Genomic DNA, 23,367 nt, shown 5'->3' on the forward strand with positions numbered 1-23,367 from the left:
AGCTCCTCGGCATCCTGACTCTCAGGGGAGGTCAGAAGTCACCCACCTAAGTCCAGAAGCCTCTCCTGCTATCCAACTTCCGACCTGGGGGTTCAGCACAGTTGTTTCTATCCAGTGATACAAAACCCAAGGATTGCCACTTGTGATGGTTGCGAAACTGCTCTTAGCAGTTTACATCATACAATACAATCAAACATATAAAACAAACTTCTCCATGTGGAGAGAAAATGTTATTTTCCATCTAGGCAGACAATACAACTCTAATATTAAATATACATTGCTTTTACGAGATTCCTAACGTTACACAAATGAGAAAAGCTTCACTAAATTGTCTTCTCGTCACACACCCAACACAGAGGGAAGATTTATGCTTTGTACAAGTCACCTATTTTAAGTGACTCTCTTTTTATAAGCAGAAGCGTATGAACGCAGATCACAGATTAAGACGAGATCCACTGAAGAACTGATCTCTTGTGTAAGTATAAGGCCTGAAACTCTCTCTTTACCCAAGCCCTCTGTTCCCTCCAGCTCCTCTTCCCCTGAGGCCGCCCCCAGGCTGTTCAGAAGGCCACAACGCTCTTGTTCCGTCCTGCACCAAAGATGGCCACCTCCAGACACAGGTACAACAAGACTGCCTTCTCCACCTGCTGCAGGCCATGCCAGAGCTTTCATTTCTTTTCTGTGGTTGGGCTTCTCCTCCCATGTCCTCTCTTTGGCCGAAGGGAGAACCCTCTTGTATTGATTGATCCTTGTGTCTGGGAATTTTTTAATTCTGCTTACATAAAGTCGATGTGCAGATTACCACCCAGGGGTGAAAACATTTTGGGAAACTTTGGAGGCCAACCACTTTTTTTTTTTTTAGGAACCAGGGGGATATTTTTTCCCCCTGATAAGTTTTCAGTTTTTTTGGGTTTTGTCTAATTTTTTTTTTTATTATTATACTTTTTTCACATTTTGCTTTTGTTCTCCTTCCAGCCTCGCTCCACCACCCGCTCCTCTCCTCTCCCTCTCTCTCTCTGTCCCGGCCCTCCAAGGCCCATTCTCATCCCATAGCTCTTTCCAGCCTCTCCACAACTTTCCCTCAGGGCCTGAGCCTGTGGCCTTGCCTTTCGCTGGGCTCGGGCTGGTGGCGGCAGCAGCAGCTGCATTACCATCTTTTACCAGGCCATGGAGGGCCTGGACAGTTCATCTCAAGCTCCTTGCACCGTCAGATGCCAGGACCCAAATTTTAAGGGCCCAGACAACCTGGCTCCTGAGATTGTTCTAGCCCCGTCAGCGCCTCTTAAAATATAAATGCATCCTTCATTTCTTTTGCACCTTGGTTCTTTTCCACGTTTCTCTGCTCCTAATTCCATATTTCTTGCCTCTCTTGAGAAGTCTCACTGCCCCTTCACAGCAGCAATTTTCAAGAAAATCTCTCCCCTTTCTCTAGTTTGACTTTGCTAGATGAGAGTTATAGATGAAAGGCTTTTAGTCCGCAATCAATATTCCCCCACAAATACCTCTTACAAATCACTGCACATCAGGGACTGAGCAGTGTGGAATTCTGTGAGAGGTGCAGCAACACGAGATGTTTATCTGCCTCGGAAAAGGGACAGATTAACCTCTGTGGTCACAGAAACAGAGAATATGAACCAGATAAGGTGAGAGGGAAGGAGATGAAATGCTGTTTCCCCTTGTTAACAGGAAAAAAAAAATGGTCCTCTTGTTGACCCCTTGCCTCCTAACCTCTTTGTAGATATAACAGCTTGGTCTTGGATAGCTTTCAGATATTGAATCACAGGATTCACTTGCAGGTGCACAAATTCAATTTATCTTTAGTTTAGTTTAGTTTTTTGTTTTTTTAACTTGGGGAGCAGCACTCTGCAGGGCAGCACGCTCTCTCACAGAAACAGGACTCCCACGCTGGATGGTATTCCAACAGATTTTTTGCTTTATTTGCAAAAGGCAAAACCACAACTCCCAAGTGAGGACATTTCCAGTCCAATACTCACAGAGACCTGGACTCAGCAGCACAGAAAACCTGTAACTGCAGAACACATAAAAACAGATAACACTCCACCTGCAGACGCCCTGAGCTCTCAGACATGTTCCTGGCAACTGTAACCTATACGTGCTCAATCAGGTGAAACTCCTGGACTCCCAGCTCAGCAGCTGAGCGGCTCTCACCAGAACCTTCTCTCAGCTGCCTTTCTCACAGACTTTGTCTCTGCTCACTAGAGGTCTCATTTCCTGCACACAGGGCATACAGCAGATGACAAGATGTAAGACACAGTAGCACACTTTTAAACCATACCCCCCCAAATCAATGTTTTTTTTCTCTGTAAAAGGAAAACTATGTGTTTTAGTAATATACGGGTGTTACATATACACAAGCTTGGGACCCAGCGCCCCGAAATAGACTCCCCACCTGAACGTGATTAGGACTCATCAGCCCTCCCCACAAGCAAGATGAGTGGTCCTATCCCCCTCCACTGAAGACAACACTTGCCACGTATTTGCTGCAGCTTTGCTTCAGGCTGCAGGGCTGCTATGAACAATGTGGCTCATGCAGAAACACAAGAGGGCCTACAAGATTACCCAGAGCACCAGACATCTCCAATCTGCTTCCTGCCTCTGGCCAACACCACAGTCACTCTTCCCATCGGCTCCACAATCTGAACTGCAACCGCTGGGTGGCAGTAAAGGAACCACATTTCCGGGCTCAGCTGTTTTACCCCAGGTAAAAACTACTCCTTCCGCTGAGGACAGGCCAGGATTGGATGGGGGAGTGGGATATGGGCCTTTAGCTTGTACTTTGGGGGCTGAGGTGGGGCACGTTCAGGATCGGTAGGGCAAGCAGATGCCCCCCCAAGCTTCCGTGGGTTCTTCCTGACAGGAGAAAAGTAACAATCTTTCAAGGCCCTTAGGCTTTTTTGAGGGGAGATGGGATTTAGGGGTACTCTTCTGACGCCTTCCAGTAAAAATAAAACACTGCCACACAGTCAAACCAGAAAATAGATCCTTCACTGGCGTAACTGGGGCAGCTGAATAAAATCAGTAGCGTGCACTCCGGCGATTAGCGCAATCCACATAGCAAAAACAAACAAACAAACAAAAAAAAGACAGTGACAGTCATGGCAAAATCTTCTCACACGAGGAATCTTCTCCACCAACCGTTCCCTAGCAAGTAGGCGCTCCTTGGAGTAGGGGATCCACCCTGGCCTCTCCCCCTTTTTCGTTCCTGCTTTCTATGCAGATCTCTGCAGTCCAGTAACATGGACAGATGAGCTTCAGCTGACTCTTTCCAAGCAGCAACTCCGAAAGCAAATCTCCCAGTCTGACAGCCATTACACTGACTCCAATCAGAAATCCATACTGAAAACCTTCAGTGACATGCAAGGAACATGGGGCTAACTCCCCTTTCTCTATTCTTCACCTCTTTAGTTCTCTCAATCTCAGGATCCTCCTTTGACCCCCCCCCCCCCCCCATCAAAATCTCCTCCCTAGCTCCTGGAAGGCCCAAGAGCTCCCAACTTGAACTTCACATTCACAGGATGGAAAACCGATTGAAAGAACGAGAGCCAAAGAGAGCTCATGAATATTGTTAAACACACTCCCTCCTATTAGGGAACACTATGCACGCTCCCGCTCTCTCTGATGTCACACGTTCCACATCTGTGGAGACTCTGATGCATTCAGTAAGGGGGATACTTTGCTACCACCCCTACAGAGAAGGAGGCTGCGGCACAGAGAAGGCATTGGTGATGCCGGCACTGAGATAATATCGATGTTGAGCGACGCCGTGTATGGTGCACTCTCTCAGGGCCAATGCAAGAGTATTAGTTACCATATGTGAAACTTACAGCCATGTGCACCCTCTCCTGCCCCCACCCCCCCAGCCTGCATCACATACAATTAAAATAATTCATTTAAAATAACAGATTTTACATGAAAAAGGACATTGAAAGTACAGTATTGAGGTTAAAATATCACTTACAACAACATATATACTATATTTACATGCACGGCTGTGGTGTCAACCAGAAAACCCTGCAAAAAAATGCACTTGGAACCCATATGGTATTAATCCTATTGTAAAATGCATTGGTTGTGGGCTTGGCCCTCAGAAAGCCATGCATGTATTTAATTACAATTGCAATATAGAAAACCTCTCATACCAAAACAGCACTAATTGCCAGCACTGAAACAGTAACAATCTTACCTATGAAAATGCAGCACTGCAAATATTACACCAGGCCTTAAAACACCAATACACCTCCTATTAGGAAACTAGAGCAAGCCAAATTGCTACACAGAAAGTACACCCTAACAGAATACCTCACCTCAGTCACACATGCAGGACACAGCCCCTAGGCACTGTTGTTCTTGTCGCCTGCCTCTCTCCCTCACACCCCACCCCCAGAAGGTCAGACAACAGGAAGTAGAAGGTCTAAGGCACCGCTCCATAGTTTCCTGTGGCAGGAGTTAGAAAATTCTGAAGCACATTGGCAAATATTCCCATCTTTAATATTACTTTGCAAAATATAATTTTCCAACTTTGCTTGTGTCTGTATAATTTATTTTGTTTTTATACAGGAGGAGCGCTCAGGGATGGGGAGAGGAGGAAAGGGAGAGAGGGGGTGAGGGCTGTGGATGAGGAAAGAAGAGGGAGGCCTGGGAAATGGGGAGAGTGAGAGTGAGAAGAAGAGAGGCCTGGGGATAGGGGGAAAGAAAGACAGAGAGGATTGTGGAAAGGAAGGACGGGAGATAAAGGATCGAGGAAAAAGGGTAAAGAACAGAGGGGGAGGATTGTGAAGAATGAAAATGGGGGGGGGAGGGGGATCAGAGGAGGGAGGAAGGAAGGGAAATTCCTGGATCTGGGGGACAGAATCCGAGATCAAGGGAAGAAGATCTGAACTGCGGCTGTGCGAGGAGTCAGATGACCCTGGCATGCTCTGGTCCTCCTCGCCTTTGCATCCCCTCTCTAAAACTCCTACTCGGGCACATATTCACATGGACACCCAGCACCACTCCCTTCTCTCTCTCTCTCTCACATGCACAGAAAAAAAACTGCCCCTTTCTCTCACACACAAACACAAGCCCTCTAGCCGATCCCCTCCTATCTCCCAGCCCTTCTCTTCACCCCTCCAATGATCCCCTTACTCAGCACAGCTTAACCTCTCCAAAATGATCCCCCTTTGCTATCTTCTCCAGGTTCACTCCTTCCCCTCCTGCTCCCCGCGGCTGGATCAGGAAGCAGAGGGCTGTTCTCTGCGGGGGGGGGGGGGGGGGGGTGAGGGAAGGCAGCAGTTCTGCCGCCAGCCTGCTGCCCCCTGAGCTCTGTTGCCCTCGGCATAGGCCCTAGTGCGCCTACTGACAAACCCGGGCTTGACGAGGGAGATGAGAAGTGGAGGGCACGCAGAGAGGGAGCCAGAGGCTGGGGGCACTGTGAGAAGGAAGTGGTAGTGAGGGTGGGGCAACGAGAGTGGGAAAAAGAGGGAATGAGAAGGGGAAATGGAGTCTGGGAAGGTGGAGGGGGGGGGGCTAAAAATCCGAGGCAGGAAGGTAAAAGGACTTAAGAGATGGGGAGGGACGAGGAAGGGCGGGAAAAGCAAGCAAGGAGGTTGTGAGTGACAAAGAAAGTGAAGGGAGAAGAGAAGGGGTAGGAGGGGGAGATAAGGGATGAAGATTGAAACTGAGAGGGGAGGTGGAAGGATGAGAGATGCAGAAAAAAAAAAAAGGGTGAACTAAGGGAGAAATGAAGGGGAGTTGGAGAGCAGAAAGATAGAGGTGGAGAAGAGGAAAATGAGATGTGATTGGCAAAAGAGGTGGAAGGGGAGAATGGAGACATGAAATGGAAAGAAAACCAGAAAATGAATTCAGAAGAAGGCTAAGAGGAAAGACTGCAAGCCCTAGGATGTAAACCCTACTCAGACTATAAAAGGTAGAAGACATATCTTATTTTCAGCATGGTTACTGCAATATATAACACTCTGCAGTACTAAACAATCATACACTAGTGTGAAGGCCCATTAAAAATTAGATCCATGCACGCAGACCCACCTTCTCACCTCCCCCCAACCCTGGCAACATCTCTGGGCTCTGCTGATCACAGACAACGTGGGCCCTCCTGACGGGGGTAAAAATAAGCGTGCTGTAAGAGTGCGCACGTTCTTCCAGTGTTCAAAGGCACAGTTTACGTGTGTATACACCCATGCGCACCCCGTGGGAAATGCATGGCAGGCAAAATAAAATCTTAATTGTATTTCTTATTTACTTATGAGTTGTGGACAATTTTCATTGGTATAACCAAAGTATACCCTAGGGAAACAAAATCAACCATTAAGTGACCCAAAAAGACAGTGCAAATATGCTTTTTGGAGCGTGAACGAGAGAGTGACCAACCCATAAACACTGCAAATCATATAGAGAATTCTGAAGCAATTTTTGTTTAAAATTAGACATGTAATAACCGACAAGTACACTGCTCTATAATTTAAATGCCCCAAAATGTCATTTTCAACATATTGGGGTTTTTTTTTTTTTGGGAGGGGTAAAACATCCCCCATCAAAACCTCACCCCATCTTTCTGATCACCTTTCAGGAAGGCCATATGTAATATTCATAAATTAATATGGGTATTCAGTGTGAAAGCAATTTCCAAAATGTTGGAGAGAATGACTGTCAAACCACAGAAAAGTTGCTTAGCATCAGTGGAGCGGGTCCAGTTGACCCTCTTCATCCACCACTCACGGGTGCTGGCAACTTTTTTCAATACTACTAGCTACTGAAGACTCAAACCCCTTATAAAAATTCAGATGTAGACGAAAGTGGTTCTTTTCTAGCATTTTTCTGTTAATAGATCTGGGAACCACCGTGTCACACAATCATGCTGATTGTGAAATTGCAAGTGCATGGCAGGATTCAAGGCAGCCAAGAAAGCTTCATCATGCTGTAAAGAGGCTAGCCTCTCTTTTCTCTAATATCTCAGATCTTAAACCAGGGTTTTCTTAGCAAGGCATCGGTTCATTTCTGTGAGCTTTCGCCAAGAAATATGCATGTAATTTGAAAACCCTACGCACAACCTTGCATTCTTACAGATGCTCAGCACAACGCCCGGTTTGGTAAATGGAATTTCAAAGCCTGCAACTTAACAGACTCCAGCAATTTCACCATCTCTGCTAGCAATGTCATGCTTTCATTTCTAAACCTACTCAGCACTCCTCGGATGAGTGTCTTTTCAACAAGGTCAGCACTATACTGGGCCATGACATCCAGCTGCTCCAGCTTACTATACTGAAAAGGGAGAAAAAGAAATGGAAGTGGTGGTACATGGAGTGGAGGGAGCTAGGGAGGATTAAGGTGCATAATATTCCCATTCCCTCGTCACAGTTTAGGGTACACGCGCTGTGGGGTTAATCCCGCTCACAAGCCAAAAACAACAAGCAACAAAAGTGTCCTGCCCCAGCACATTTTCATGGACTCCACCGCAACAATTTTTTTTACCTGAACAAAACACCTTTACATAAAAGTATAACTCATTTAGTATACAGTCTAAGCTGGAGGGCTGTAAATACAGATCTGGCAGCCCGATCATTATTAGTACATCTGGAAATGTGGATGTGGTGGGAGCAGGGCAGAACAAGTAACCAGGAAGTCAGCAGGCTGTGGAGGGTGCTGCGATACTTAACCGAGGCAATAAGTCAACAAACGATTCACAAAACCAACAAGTAGAAGAAGTCTCTCCCCCCCTCTTCTACTTTTCTCTGTGCCTGATCCTCAACCTTCAGCGGCGCTGATGCCATGCACAGCAGGAGATAAAAGAGAAGGAGGAGAACTGCCAAGCACTTACCCTTACGTCTCCATTCACAGTTCTGGGAGTGTGATTAAACACGTGGGCAGGATCCTTATTGTAAACTTTGAGCAGAGATCGGTCCTGAATGTTCCTGGAATGAAAAGCAGCAAATTACTAGAGCAGATGAAAGGAGCTTTTCCTTGAAGTCATTTTGTTGACCTTGCCCCTGGAGGTCAAATTTCAAGCAGCGACTCCTCCCAGTGCAAGGGGGGGGGGGGGCTTAAACTGGGGGAGAGAGAAACACTGCTGCTCTCAAATAGGCGGAGGTGATGGACATAAACAGACCCGCTTTTTGCTGTACTCTGGCCAAGTTTCATTCCCCCCCCTCCCCGTGGCATCACGTTACTCCTCGGAAAATAAGGGGGGTGCCAGAGGCAGCGACTGTGAGCTACCCAAGAGAGCTAGCAAGCTTACCGAAAATTCAAAGGGTCCGGGTTACTCTTTATTGAAATGCTTTATTGCTTACTGTAGGTAAGCTGTCACTTATCTAAGCTGACGAACAGACTCCCTTTTGTTCGGCAGCCTCTGCCAGACAAATCAAAGTTGCCAGCACGACACAAGCAAGAGCACTTCAAAGACCCGCACGTCGCCTTCGGTTCCCCCTCCTCCCCAGTTTATTTGGCTTTGGAGGAGTACGGCAGGCAGTGCACACGGGAGCAGTTTGTACTCTGCCGACGTCTTTTTTGCAAATTTATCGCGCAGAAAGCACCTCAGATCCTCGGGGTTTTTTGTTTTTGTTTTTTTTTAGAATCGGCAGGGCAGGGCTTTTTACCCAGGCCGGACCCTCTAGCTCCAGACGGCATTGCACAAGGGCAAGGGCAGCTGAGCAAAAAACAAAGCAGGATAAACTTACCTTAGGACAATCTTACAGGCAACGGTGCTGTGAGTGACAGGGGAGACCCCCCCCCTGCCCTCCGAAAACCTACGGACTTTTTTCGGTTTCACAGCCGGGATTTCACGAGCGCTGTCGGAGGAGACTAAATTCCTCTCCTCCAGGTGCAGCTGCAAACTTTTTTTTTTTTTTTTTTTTTAAGTGGGCCGATCTTACCCTGCGTGAGATTAACATTAGGGGAAAAAAAAAACCCTGCAAAGGAGGATTCTTGGGCTGGTCTTACTTTCTTTTTAAAGGCATAGTGCCGTCGGTGCTCGTCACAACTTGCAGCCCAAGCAGCCGCACGACACGAGAGGCTCCAGCGCTCCCCTTTATTCATCTGTAGCTGGAAGCAATTTAGCATTTTCGGTTGATCATATTTTATTCATGCTGGCAGAAAGGGCATTTTAGCTAACAACTGTAGAACTCAAGGAAACAAAAAGAGAGAGAGAAAAAAAAAGCCCACCCATGGTAATGTAATACTGTCAGAAAAGCCATTTTGGTAGAAGAAGTACCCTTTCTGTGTACAACATAAAATACTACCCAAGCCTTCGACTCGCACAAAAAAAAACAAAACAAAACACCAAACTGACAATGTTTGCATAAAAGGCGCATGCAAGTGCGGTTCCCCGCCACTGCAGACTGATTAAGCTGTCATAATACCCCAAATGAATATGCATGAGATGAATATTTGCATACAGCGTGTCCTTTCCAGGGCGGAACGTGCGGCGGCGGCATCAGGCCGTCGGCGTCTGCAGTTGTGCAGCCCAAGGCGGCGAGGGCTGCTGCACTGAAGGATGAGGGCAGAGGCTAAGTTTCATGCTTTTCCTGGGCTTAATGCAGTAAGATGTGTGCAAGATCCCTGTGCAGAATTACGGATGACGGCGGAGCTAATGATTTTCTGCCAGGGTAGGCCAGGTGGCTGGCCTGGACTGTTTTTGAACTTGCTTCCTTTTTCCCTATTAGGAAATAGTGAAAAGTGGAGGCTGGCCCCAACCAGATACCTTTTATTAAAAATACATAGCAGTGCTCTGGATCCAAGACTGCTGTGAAAATATTGTTTTAATAAATAGAAACTGTTTTCCTACACCGGATGGATGTTAGAGAAGAGGGAGTGCGCTGTAACTGGCCACCACATTTAAATAAACATGACTATAGGGTCAGTATAAGACTTTTTGTTATTTTGACAGACATTATCATTTAATATTCCACTGTATTCTTTCTTGGTTTTTTTTTATCGTCTTTTTAAAAGGTAAATTCTCTCAATTGTTATTCAAAAAGAAAATCCGATAAGCACTATCGTTAGTGGAATAATTTCTAATTTAGCTGCTCTTGGTTTTTTTTTGTTTTGTTTTTTTATTGCAGGCACACTCATGCCTCCCTTTAATTAAGATTTACTAATCTTTGTTTTCAACTGCCCACTACAGGTCCCACAACAGAGGCAAAAATCAGAGAAAAGGTCTGGCAGGGAATGAAAAGGCTATTTTGCCAAGGACATGCCCAAACAACAAAGAGAATACAGTTCAGCCAGACAGCCTTTCCCTTTCCCTTCCAAGGTTACTTGGCTCTCTGCTGATCTTAGCTCTGCACAATGTCCAGACCAGGCCAGACCACAACTGCTCAGACGTGCAGGCCCAGGCAGACTGAGAACAGAAGGAGGTCGGGAGAAGAACACAGCAAGCTGGGGGCAATAAAGCCATGCCATTCAAATTCAGGAAACTCTGCATGTGTTCACAGAACAATACCAAGAAAAGAGCCACTTTCAAAGACATTTCCGCAGTGCTTTACCCGCGGAAAAGAGATTTTAGCAAACCGCTCCCCTTGTGTGCTGGTAAACTTGTGCACGTGTATGTACAACTTCACCCACTCTGTGAAGAGGCATTCCCTGGCACGGGGCTGGGAAGGGGTTTGCCGTTGTACACAGACTTGAATTTTCTCTGGAAATCAGGACATGTGCAAATGTGTGCTGGTAGTTTATATGAGATAATTTTTAGCACAGGCACGTAATTTCACTTTGAAAATGAGTGCAAGTGAATTCTGTACCAATACAGGCAGTTACAAAATTACCCCCCCCCCCAAAGTGGTAAAAAAATAAAAGAAGGGAAAAAAATGATGTATATATCTATAGATATAGATATACTTATAGAGACCTCCTGGGGTCTGTGCTTGGCTGCACATTTTACTTTCTGAATCGCGCACGAATACCTAATAGCGCCCTCAACATGCATTTGCATGTTGAGGGCGCTATTAGGTGCCGTGGGTTGGACGCTCGTTTTCCGCCCCTTACTGAATAAGGGGTACGGGAAAACGCGCGTCCAACGACAGGCCTGTGAGTTAGGCCCCACTGGTCTAACAAAGGAGAAAAGAGGGACATGCCTTGCTAGCTCCTGTAACAGAGCTGGAAGGAAGAGGGATATTAAAGACGTTTTTACAGCTTTTTCTGGTTTCTACCCTTTCGATCTGTTCCATTCCTGGCAGGCTGTACCCCCTGCTCAGGGGGGGTCAGGAGGGACTGTGCACCTTTTCGACCAGCATAAGAGGCTTCTGCACCCAGTGTGAGAAGAGATCCCGATTTAAGATTTTGCAAGGTTTTATATGTTTCCACCTTTGGGGAAAGGGAGAATTTTTCTGCCCCCTTCTTTTCCTCTGAACTGGAGACTGTTGGTAACGGTTTCCAGCACAGGCCTTTCCTCCTGGGAGGCCAAGCTTCTATCTTTTGAAGAGGACTCATCAAGGGAGCAACATCTGGGGACACCCTAGGGAGGTTTCCACCCCAGGATACAGGTCACTGCCAGGTGAAGTTCGGGATTCAGCGTGGACCTCAGGTACCAGGGAAAGGCTCACTGTTACGATACCCCAAGTCCCTTGGGACAATTATCTTTCCCTATCATGGAGGATAAGCAGGTTCCAGGCCCCTGCCTGGATGGACATTTCCACAGAGCTGCAGAGCATCCAGATCTTATTTATTTATTTTATTTAAAAATGTTTATATACCACCTTTACAAGCAAGTTGATCAAAACGGTTTACAAAATAGGAAAAAAAATATAAATATAAAAACATAAAAATAGAAGAAAAATTACATAAAATTGATTAATATAAAATAAATACATTAAAAGTAGTTTTTAATCTTTTACCAAAATCAAGAAAAAGAGAAAAATTAGTGCCTAAAAACTGTTTAAAACGCATTTTTAATTTTTTTCATTGGATTCTCATGTCAATCTGGGAATGCTGGAAGTATCTGGACCCTTTGGGCAGATTTTTAAAGGTAACCCCCGAAAACCTGCCCCCAAGCTCCCCCTGAGCGCGCCGAGCCTATCTTGCATAGGCTCGGTGGCCGCGTAAGCCCGGGACGCACGTATGTGCGGCATGACGGTGGGCTGGGGGCGTGGCAGCGGGCCGGGGGTGGGGACGGAGGTGTGACTGCGATCCGGGGCGGGGCCGAGTGCTCCAGCACAGCAGCCTGTGCCGGGGCAGGGAGCCGGCGGCGCGCGCAAGTTACTCCTGCCAGAGGCAGGCGTGACTCCACAAAATAAGGTAGGGGGGATTTAGTTAGGGCTGGGGGGTGGGTTAGATAGGGGAAGGGAGAGAAAGGTGGGGGGACCCAAAAAAAAAATCCCTCCAAGGCTGCTTCGATTTCGGAACGGCCTCTGAGGGAACGGAGGCAGGCTGCTCAATTGTGCACACACCCCCCCCTCCCCCCCGTGCGCCAACCCTGGATTTTATAACATGCACGCGCATGTTATAAAATCGGGCATAGATTTGTTCGCGCCGGGTTGCGTGAACAAATCTGCGCCCTCGCGAAAGTTTAAAGATTTGCCCCTTTATGTTTTACTTCTATTGATTCTTTTACGTGGAATTACAGTAAATCCGTCCCATACACTGGATGTTGAAGAGGCGGAATATAAAATTGTTTAAATAAATACATTTCAATTTGAATACCCATCCAGTGAGTTCTGCCTGGTTTGTAAGTGTAGCTATCCCAAAGAGCTATGGTAACACACACAGGGAATAACATTATTGCCTGAGCCAAGAAAGGTTAGCCTTCACCCCCACAGAGAGGACCCACACCTTGGGGATACAGGAAAGGGGGATGAGAAGCCTATTATAAATTCTGTTATGTGCCCTTGGAGAATATGCCCCTCCATAGAAACGGGTTACATATAAGATGCTCAAGTTCTCAACAGTAATGTCTGTCTGTTAGGGCCAGCGATGTGCGCGCCTGCATGAATCCAGCGGTCGTGCAGGCTGCAAGATGGCCTCATGCCGGAGGGAGGCCCAGTGTGGTAGAGGAATGTTTCACTGGGTGACAGCTAGTAGAATAGTAACAACAGTAAAATAATATTACAAAGTACAGAAAGGACAATAACTACAATTTTGGGAATCTGGTGATATTTACTAGTCTAATTACATTTCTGGCCTGGTGGCAGGATATGGCATATTCTGCTGCTATAGCTGCTGGTTCTCCTCTTTCCTTGAGAATGATACCCATTCTTTCACAGGAAGTATTTTATTTTCTCTGTCAGCTTTGGGGAATGTGCATCTCTGATATCATTGTATTTTGCACAGTGCAGGAGGAAATGCACTTCTGTTTCTCCACTGTTGCACTGTATCCAAAGTGTGGATTCCTGGGCAATCCATTTCAGTTGTCTGCACATTTCTATTTCTAATTTGTGGTCCCTTATTCTGTACTGTGTGAGGGTTTGTCTGTGTTCTATATGTATGATTGAGGAGCGGTATTTTGTTAGTGTGTAGTATCTGTGCAGAGCTCGACAGCAGTCAAACTTGTTCTGTTTTCTAATCTGCACTTCCCATAGGAAGTGTATTGGTGTTCTAGTGCCAGCTGTATGAAGGTGGACATTATAAACCCCAAAACTAAAAGTAAGAGTGGAGAAACAGCCTTTTGGTTAGCACAACAGGCTGAGAGCCAGGGTCAAATTCACTGGTGCTCCTTGTGACTTTAAGCAAGCTCTTCACCTTCCACTGCCTCAAGTACAAACTTAAGGCCTGATGTTTAGTAAATCAGGCCCTGAGAACCCTATTTACTAGGCAATTTTCTCATTGATACAAATTGGGAGTAAATCTTTAGTAAATAGGCCCCTTAGATTGTAAGCCCTCTAGGAACCAATATGCACCTGAATGCAACTCACCTTAAGCTAACCATTTATTTATTTATTTATTTAAGGGTTTTTATATACCGCAGTACGTAAAGAGATACATCACCGCGGTTTACATTTAACAATAACTTAGCAACAGGCTTTACATTGACATTATTAATAGGTATTACATATACTAAAATCGATATAACAGTTTTGACAGAAAACAGGCTGGACAGACTGTGGACCATCCAATAATGTATAACATGCAATTAAAATATTGATGTAATTATTAAACTTTAAAAAAAAAAAAACAAAAAAAAAACTAAATAGTGGGGCGGATTTTCAGAGCCCTGCTCGCGTAAATCCGCCCAAAACCGGGCGGATTTACGCGAGCAGGGCCCTGCGCGCCGGGAAGCCTATTTTACATAGGCCTCCCGGCGCGCGCAGAGCCCCGGGACTCGCGTACGTCCCGGGGTTCTCGGAGGGGGGCGTGTCGGGGGGGGCGGGGCCGGAGCGTGCGGCGTTGCAGGGGCGTGTCGGCAGCGTTTTGGGGGCGGGTACGGGGCGTGGCTACGGCCCGGGGGGCGTGGCCGCGCCCTCCGTACCCGCCCCCAGGTCGCGGCCCGGCGTGCAGCAGGCCCGCTGGCGCGCGGGGATTTACGTCTCCCTCCGGGAGGCGTAAATCCCCGACAAAGGTAAGGGGGGGGTGTAGACAGGGCCGGGTGGGTGGGTTAGGTAGGGGAAGGGAGGGTAAGGTGAGGGGAGGGCAAAGGAAAGTTCCCTCCGAGGCCGCTCCGATTTCGGAGCGGCCTTGGAGGGAACGGGGGGAGGCAGCGCGGCTCGGCGCGCGCAGGCTATACAAAATCGATAGCCTTGCGCGCGCCGACCCAGGATTTTAGTGGATACGCGCGGCTCCGTGCGTATCTACTAAAATCCAGCGTACTTTTGCTTGAGTCTGATGCGCAAGCAAAAGTAGGCTGATCGCGCTTCTTTTAAAATCTACCCCAGTATCTAATACAAAACAGGTTCTAAGAATGGATACAACTACTATATTGTACCGAGGATATTTCTGTTATTTAAAGCTAATTAATATCATAAGGGAAGGGGGGGCATGTAAGGTGAAGAAGGTGATTGAGGAGGGCATGTGGTTAGGGTGGGAAACAGGGCATGGGGAGAGGGAAAAGACCATGAAAAGATGTGAGCTAAATTCTTAAAAAAAAAAAAAAAAAAATCTAGTTTTACTAAAAGTGTGTGAACTGATAATAGCCAGGGTAAAGCTGGTGTCAGCTGTTCAGACACTCACTTTTTGCTGTTCCAGGGTATCTTGGTAATTAGTTAACTTCTTCAATTCTTTCGTTGTTCATGCGGAAACACAAGGGGAAAAACCTTCTTACTCTTTGCTTCACTTGGCTGTTGTTGGCTCCATGGATGGCTTTGCGGTCCACGGTGGAGGTGATGTAGGTTAGCTGGGAATTTTAACACCAGCAGTCTCTCCTGTGCCTGATCCGGAGGTGTTTGCTAGTTTGTTTTGCCTCTGGTGTTTCAAATCAGCTCTGTCTCCCGCCTTACCTACCCTTCTTGCTGGAGTCTCCGGCCAGTGCTTTGCCTGTTGATCTTCTGCTGTCCTGCGTACATGGAGCGGCTGAAGCTGGTGAAGTGGAGGAACCTGCAAGGATCACAGGAGGTGGAGATATCGGAGATGGAAAGGCCCACTGCCCTGAAGGGGCATTTGGAAGGCTTGGTGAGTGCTAATAGGGGGCCGGTGCCCCAGAGTTCTGCTGAAGCTTTGAAGCTGGCCCCTCTTGGAGTCTGTGGAGATATAACTATAATTAAATCTCCTTTTGCATCGGCTAGATTTTTTTTATTTCGCTGAGCTCTCCTTCCCTAAGGAAATCACCATAGATACTTTGTGGTTTGCAATAATCAATCTGAATGTCACAGTCATAGCTGGGATGAAGGCTTCTTGGCAGGACATCTCAGAGATTAAAAATGGAAATATTACAAGAGGACACAATAACAGATTCTGCAGCTAGAAGAATGGCAAAAGTGAAAGAGTAAATGTTTTGACTTCAAAATTTGAGTGACTGTTCAAGAAAGGACAATGATGCCTTGCGGTGTGAATCTTAGAATTTTGAAAATCGATTTAAGAAGAACTGGAGACTCATCAATTTTCCTAAAACAGCCTCTATTGCCCCTGCTGACCTATTTTGCTGATATTTGTTGGAAGTACTACTTACACTTCCTGAAGGGTCTGTTTCCCCCAACTGCAAAGACTTTTTATATACTTGAGCAGTGGAAGAATTGAATCTCATTGAATTATAATGCCAACCAAATGCAAAGAAACAAATTAACTCACTGGTGTGTAAATTAGAGATGGTGACATATTTAACCCACTGTATCAATAATAATAATAACAATGTTCTCTGCAACTGCTCCTGAATTGCCTTTGTACTCTCCTGGAATATTCCATTTATCTCAATAAAGATCTTTCTCTTTTAGCTGCTGGTGTTAAACATTTATTTAGAGCTCATAACAATTTTGGTGACCCAGATGGGATGCAGACTGAGGGGGGTTGGAGGTGCAGAGTGGCATTCCCTATCTTGCTTCCCTCCTTCCCTCCTTCCAGGCATTCCCCCACATAGGGGACCCCACTCGGATTTGGACATTTACTACAACACACCGTTAAGTGAAAGAAATGTCTGTTTTGGGGTTTAGATTTTGTTTAAGTTATTTAGTGTTTGTGCTTATTTTGTTTATGTAAAGTAGAGTAGGAACTTTGAGAGGATCTAGAGCAGGGGTGGGCACTTCCGGTCCTCGAGGGCCACAAACCAGTCTGGTTTTCAGGATATCCCTAATGAATATGCATGAGAGAGATTTGCATGTACTCTGCCTCAGTTGTATGCAAATCTATGTCATGCATATTCATTAGGATATCCTAAAACCTCGACAGGTTTGTGGCCCTCGAGGAGTGGAATTGCCCACCCCTGCTCTAGAGCATTGCAGTTCCATTGTTCCATATTCACATGCTTGGTGCAATAAGTTATAGCTACCTCTAGATTTATTAACCTTGGGAAGAACCTCTCCTTGAGACATGTAACAGGGGCTGGTATTTGATTAAACTTAGGCACATATACTAGTGCTAGATAGAGAATGCATGCGTTTAAATGCCTTTAAATGATTTTGTTTTTACATGTTTGAAGAAGTAACAGTTTTAAAGTTTTTAGCGTCTTTTTCTTTGGTATTTTTTTTCTTTCCCAGTATTTGGTACGCATGTGACAATATTTAGGAAGAAATGAAAAAGCTCTGAAGAGGGAGACAAAAATGGGAGCTGTCGCTCCATTTCTTGATCTTGTTTTCGCAAATTCATTGCTAAGGATTGCCTGCATTGCAAAATTATGCAAAGCAGTTCTTTAGTTATGAATATAATGTTAAATAATGCAAGAAAATAGCTTTGCAAACTTTTGTACCTATAAATTTTAACTACACTTTTTGCAATAAAAGTCTGTATCAAAATAGCATGCATTAAAACCAAAATACCATGCAAACTGTATCTCTGTTCAGCACATCGGCCTCTTTGTGTTCCATACCTTGGAATTTTAATTGTGTCTTTAGCCATCCTTATACTGTTTTTTTTGCATCTAATTTTCTCTGTTATTTGATGAATATATATTTTTGACTTCCATCTTGCTATTGCTTTATCTTTTTTTTTTTTATTTCCTATTTCATGACTCATTTTTCATGATAATATGATTTACTTATGTTTGGTTTTTTTCCTGTAAAATTCTATTTTAGAAAAAAAACCCCGATCATATGAGAGGATGAGACTTCTCTTGAAAGCAGCATGTTAATCAGATTCTTCAAAAGATCAACTAAAGTAAGCGAATGCTAAGTTGACTCAAGACAAGACTTTGCTTTATAGTAAAGTAGAGCAATCTGAGAACTTTACAGGATGTTTGAATCTTCGTTTCTTGAACTTCCTGAAGGTGTTTGGGGCATCATTCAGAGAATTAGTTAAGAGATATATATGACAGAGATACTGGGGCGGATTTTCAGAGCCCTGCTCGCGTAAATCCGCCCAAAACCGGGCGGATTTACGCGAGCAGGGCCCTGCGCGCCGGGAAGCCTATTTTACATAGGCCTCCCGGCGCGCGCAGAGCCCCGGGACTCGCGTAAGTCCCGGGGTTCTCCGAGGGGGGGCGTGTCGGGGGCGGGCCCGGTCGTCGCGGCGTTTCGGGGGCGTGTCGGCAGCATTTTGGGGGTGGGTACGGGGGCGTGGCTACGGCCCAGGGCGGTCCGGGGGCGTGGCCGCGCCCTCCGTACCCGCCCCCAGGTCGCGGCCCGGCGCGCGCGCGGGGATTTACGCCTCCCTCCGGGAGGCGTAAATCCCCCGACAAAGGTAAGGGGGGGTTTTAGACAGGGCCGGGTGGGTGGGTTAGGTAGGGGAAGGGAGGGGGAGGGGGAGGGGAGGGCAAAGGAAAGTTCCCTCCGAGGCCGCTCCGATTTCGGAGCGGCCTTGGAGGGAACAGGGTAAGCTGCGCGGCTCGGCGCGCGCCGGCTATACAAAATCGATAGCCTTGCGCGCGCCGATCCAGGTTTTTAGCAGATACGCGCGGCTCCGCGCGTATCTGCTAAAATCCAGCGTACTTTTGTTTGCGCCTGGAGCGCAAACAAAAGTAGGCTATTCGCGCGCCTTTTAAAATCCGCCCCACTGGGTATACCTGTAGAGTCAGTACTCCCAGTGAACAAGGTCTTCTGTATACCATCTATGAGCCAATGAGATGCCTTGGCAGCAAACCAAGGTGAAGCTCAGATCACGGAGGACAGGTTGGACATCTCGCCTTCACTGGAGAATACAATAGCATCTGAGCAGGAGAGGGCTACATTCCTTGTCTCCTTTGTTCTCAATCAGAACTTGAGTATACGCATATGATTATAGTTTAAGAAGACGCCAAGCCTTTTTTTTAGGTCAGCGGGTATGGCTCTTCCCTGATGTGGCACACTCCATACAGGAAAGAAGAAAATTATTCTTAGAGTTGCATTCTCTTGGGGCTTCGTTTTGTTTATATTATCCCTGTAAATGTATGGTGCAATATTCTAATGTGAAGCATGTCTTCTTTATTTTTGAGCAGCACAGATTCTTTCTGTCCTCAAAGAAGATTTAGGAGCTTCCAAGGCCAGACTGTAGTAGGACCCACTATAGCCTTACTTTTTGTTCTTTCTTTCATTGAAAACAGTAAATAAATTCAAAGGGCATGATAAAAACACTGCAGATCCCTAGAGGCTAGAAGTGCATGGGGGTAACCTGCACAAAGTGGCACTTATAACTATAAGCAACTTGCTGGGCAGACTGAATGGACCATTTGGTCTTTATCTGCCATCATTTCTATGTTTATTATATTTATCTTCTCCTCCTCTTGGACTGAAGTTTAAGTGGGATACATCTTATGCAATGAGGTATTCATTTTGATTTATTATTTCTTGTGCTTGATCTTGTTCTTGATAATGTATTATGTTCCTGATGACAAGTATATGCTTGTTTGGTTTAATGTTGGAAATCACTAATAAAAAAGCCACTGGGCGTGCCTCACAGTTCTCTTGCTTCCTAATTTTAGATCTTTTCCTAGATTTCCATTATTTTTGTTGCAACATTTTTTGCTCAAATTTTAAATTTCAAAAAGTTTTCTCTACAAAATAAATTCTTCAGACGTATAAATAATGCGTTCCTATGTGTCAGGTAGGTATCATACTTGGCACTACCCATTGCAGTGTAAAAGTCGTGAAACCTCAGAAAAGAATAACCATTTCCCACCACAGTACCTTGGCCCATAGTTTGATATCACTGTAGCTGGATAAGTGAAAAAAGAATTTGAAAAATATATGACGTTATTTTTTCAGTGTCAGGGTCAGTGGGGAGAGGGGTAGATTTGGAGGGTGAGGCCAGATGGGCTGGCAGGTGAGAAGGAGGGGAATTGGCCGAGGGAGAGGGGAAATTGTCTGGAAGAAGGAGTTCAGATGCAGAGGGAACGAGGGAGAATTGGCACAGGGGAACAGCTGAGGGAGGGGATAAGGGTGGGTGGGGTGTCTGAGTGAGGGGTTCAGCCTGGGAGTGGCATGAGAGCAGAGAGAGGGAATTGGTGTCAGGTGTGTGAGAGTGAGAGGGGGCAGAGTGTGTGTATGCGTGAGAGAGGCTCAGCACTGGAGAGAGAGGGGCAGAGTGTGTGTGTGTGTGTGTGTGAGAGAGGCTCAGCACTGGAGAGAGAGGGGGCAGAGTGTGTGTATGTGTGAGAGAGACTCAGCACTGGAGAAAGGGGGTAGAGAGAGAGAGAGTTTGTGTGTGTGTGTGTGTGAGAGAGAGAGAGGCTCAGCACTGGAGAGAGGGGGCAGAGTGTGTGTATGTGTGAGAGAGGCTCAGCACTGGAGAAAGGGGGTAGAGAGAGAGAGTATGTGTGTGTGTGTGTGTGAGAGGCTCAGCACTGGAGAGAGAGGGGGCAGAGTGTGTGTATGTGTGAGAGAGGCTCAGCACTGGAGAGTGAGAGGGGGCAGAGTGTGTGTATGTGTGAGAGAGGCTCAGCACTGGAGAAAGGGGGCAAAGTGTGTGTATGTGTGAGGGAGGCTCAGCACTGGAGAGAGAGGAGGCAGAGTGTGTGTATGTGTGAGAGAGGCTCAGCACTGGAGAGAGGGGGCAGAGTGTGTGTATGTGTGAGAGAGGCTCAGCACTGGAGAGAGAGGGGGCAGAGTGTGTGTATGTGTGAGAGAGGCTCAGCACTAGAGAAAGGGGGCAAAGTGTGTGTATGTGTGAGGGAGGCTCAGCACTGGAGAGAGAGGGGGCAGAGTGTGTGTATGTGTGAGAGAGGCTCAGCACTAGAGAAAGGGGGCAAAGTGTGTGTATGTGTGAGGGAGGCTCAGCACTGGAGAGAGAGGAGGCAGAGTGTGTGTATGTGTGAGAGAGGCTCAGCACTGGAGAGAGAGGGGGCAGAGTGTGTGTATGTGTGAGAGAGGCTCAGCACTATAGAAAGGGGGCAAAGTGTGTGTATGTGTGAGGGAGGCTCAGCACTGGAGAGAGAGGAGGCAGAGTGTGTGTATGTGTGAGAGAGGCTCAGCACTGGAGAGAGAGGGGGCAGAGTGTGTGTATGTGTGACAGAGGCTCAGCACTGGAGAGAGAGGGGGCAGTGTGAGTGTGAGGCTCAGCACTGGAGAGAGAGAGGGGGCAGAGTGTGTGAATGTGTGAGGGAGGCTCAGCACTGGAGAGAGAGGAGGCAGAGTGTGTGTATGTGTGAGAGAGGCTCAGCACTGGAGAGAGAGGGAGCAGAGTGTGGGTATGTGTGAGAGAGGCTCAGCACTGGAGAGAGAGGGGGCAGAGTGTGTATATGTGTGAGAGAGGCTCAGCACTGGAGAGAGAGGGGGCAGAGTGTGTGTATGTGTGAGAGAGGCTCAGCACTGGAGAGAGAGGGGGCAGAGTGTGTGTATGTGTGAGAGAGGCTCAGCACTGGAGAGAGAGGGGGCAGAGTGTGTGTATGTGTGAGAGAGGCTCAGCACTGGAGAGAGAGGGGGCAGAGTGTGTGTATGTGTGAGAGAGGCTCAGCACTGGAGAGAGAGGGGGGCAGAGTGTGTGTATGTGTGAGAGAGGATCAGCACTGGAGAGAGAGGGGGCAGAGTGTGTATATGTGTGAGAGAGGCTCAGCACTGGAGAGAGAGGGGGCAGAGTGTGTGTATGTGTGAGAGAGGCTTAGCACTGGAGAGAGAGGGGGCAGAGTGTGTATATGTGTGAGAGAGGCTCAGTACTGGAGAGAGAGGGGGCAGAGTGTGTATATGTGTGAGAGAGGCTCAGCACTGGAGAGAGAGGGGGCAGAGTGTGTGTATGTGTGAGAGAGGCTCAGCACTGGAGAGAGAGGGGGCAGAGTGTGTGTATGTGTGAGAGAGGCTCAGCACTGGAGAGAGAGGGGGCAGAGTGTGTGTATGTGTGAGAGAGGCTCAGCACTGGAGAGAGAGGGGGCAGACTGTGTGTATGTGTGAGAGAGGCTCAGCACTGGAGAGAGAGGGGGCAGAGTGTGTGTATGTGTGAGAGAGGCTTAGCACTGGAGAGAGAGGGGGCAGAGTGTGTGTGTGTGTGTGTGAGAGAGGCTCAGCACTGGAGAGAGAGGGGGCAGAGTGTGTGTGTGTGTGAGAGAGGGGATCTGTGCCAGGTGGGGAGGGGGAATTTGAGAAGGGATCCCCGATTCCCCTATCCTCTATCATCATCCCTTCTCTATCATCATCCCTTCTCCTTTCTCCATTACTGACCCCCTACTTCTCCCTCCACCCCCGATTTCATGTCCATCCCTAATCTTTCCTCTAAGTCCAATCCTGCCTCTTCCCTCTCCTTCATTCCTGAGACGCCAATCGCATACCCATCCTCTTTCCTCATTTCTTCCCTTTTCACTCCAATCACTAAGGTCCCTTTTCCCTACCCCCCAAAAAAAACAAACCCATAAAATATAGAATGCCATGAATTTTCTTTAATAAATATAAACCTTTAAGAAAGGTTGAAAATGACTTTATATTTATAAAGGAAAATAAAATCTACATTATTTATTATGAGCACTAACTGTTCCATATTTATTTTTAAATCGATGGGAAGAATACATAACTTAATCTAATAACTGGAAAAAAGATCAATCAACATGAACCACTGCAAATGACCATCATACTAAGCATCATCAAAAGTGCTATACACCCTGGGGTCTGTATTCAGCCGCTGAGCAGCTAGTTAACAGGTCGATACTCTAAGGCCGCGGTAGAAAGAGTGCGGCAGTGCCGGGCGCACCCTCGTTCCCCGCACGCACAGTTCTCTTCACCTAGCGCTCGATACTCTCTTCAAATTGCATGCAAATGCAAGCCGCGGCTGCGAAGCGTTAGGCGAAGGTTAGGCCCGTGCAACCCATTTTACTGTATAGGCGCATAATACAGCGCCTATACAGTATCCTGGGTGCGCTGGTACCTGTCATTTCAAATGTCATTTGAAATGACAGGCACCAGGAAGTGGATGGTTCCCCCCCCCCCCCCACCCACAATAGAGCAAGGCGCAGGGCGAAAATTAAAACAAAAGGGAATAAAGTGTTATATATATATATAAATACCTTGTCACTTTCCGAATCCCTCATCTCCACAGGGGCGGGCGGGTGGGCACCCGTTCATCCAGGCGGGAGCCGGCGGGCAGGTGGGCGCCTGTTTGATCCAGGCGGCGGCGGGAGCCGGCGGGCGGGTGGGCGCGCGTTTGATCCACGGCGGGAGCGGGCGGGTGGGCGCGTGTTTGATCCAGGCGGCGGCGGGAGCCGGCAGGCGTGCATTCATCCAGGCGGAGGGAGCCGGCGGCAAAAGCGGCCTTCGGCAGCCCCCGCCGGAAGTGAATGAATGCACGCCTGTGCGATTTCGGCGCTCAAGGCGTGACGTCACGACGCTTGACGTCACGGCATGTGACTGCCTTGAGCGCCGAAATCGCACTGGCTACACAGGCGTGCATTCATTCACTGCTGGCGGGGGCTGCCGGAGGCCGCTTTCGCCGCCGGCTCCCTCCGCCTGGATG

At 47.2% G+C, this 23,367-nt stretch overlaps 1 protein-coding gene across 17 annotated transcripts in view; it reads right to left on the bottom strand.

The window, feature by feature from the left end:
- The window catches only part of KIAA1217 (KIAA1217 ortholog), a 925,495-nt gene that overhangs the window by 260,355 nt on the left and 641,773 nt on the right, over nucleotides 1-23,367 (bottom strand). For 16 of the 17 annotated variants that reach the window (XR_003854495.1, XR_003854494.1, XR_003854493.1 and 13 more), the window contains one exon: nucleotides 7,835-7,928. Coding sequence is in view for 13 of the 17 variants with exons in the window: in XM_029588689.1 (XP_029444549.1) it covers nucleotides 7,835-7,928 (94 nt within the window). In the remaining 4 variants the exon portion in view is untranslated. Of the gene's footprint in view, nucleotides 1-7,834; nucleotides 7,929-8,690; nucleotides 8,847-23,367 lie in introns of those variants that run through there. The other variant, XM_029588693.1, reaches the window with a different exon arrangement.

The sequence above is a fragment of the Rhinatrema bivittatum genome, chromosome 2, assembly GCF_901001135.1.
Source record: "Rhinatrema bivittatum chromosome 2, aRhiBiv1.1, whole genome shotgun sequence".
Lineage (NCBI taxonomy): Eukaryota > Metazoa > Chordata > Amphibia > Gymnophiona > Rhinatrematidae > Rhinatrema > Rhinatrema bivittatum.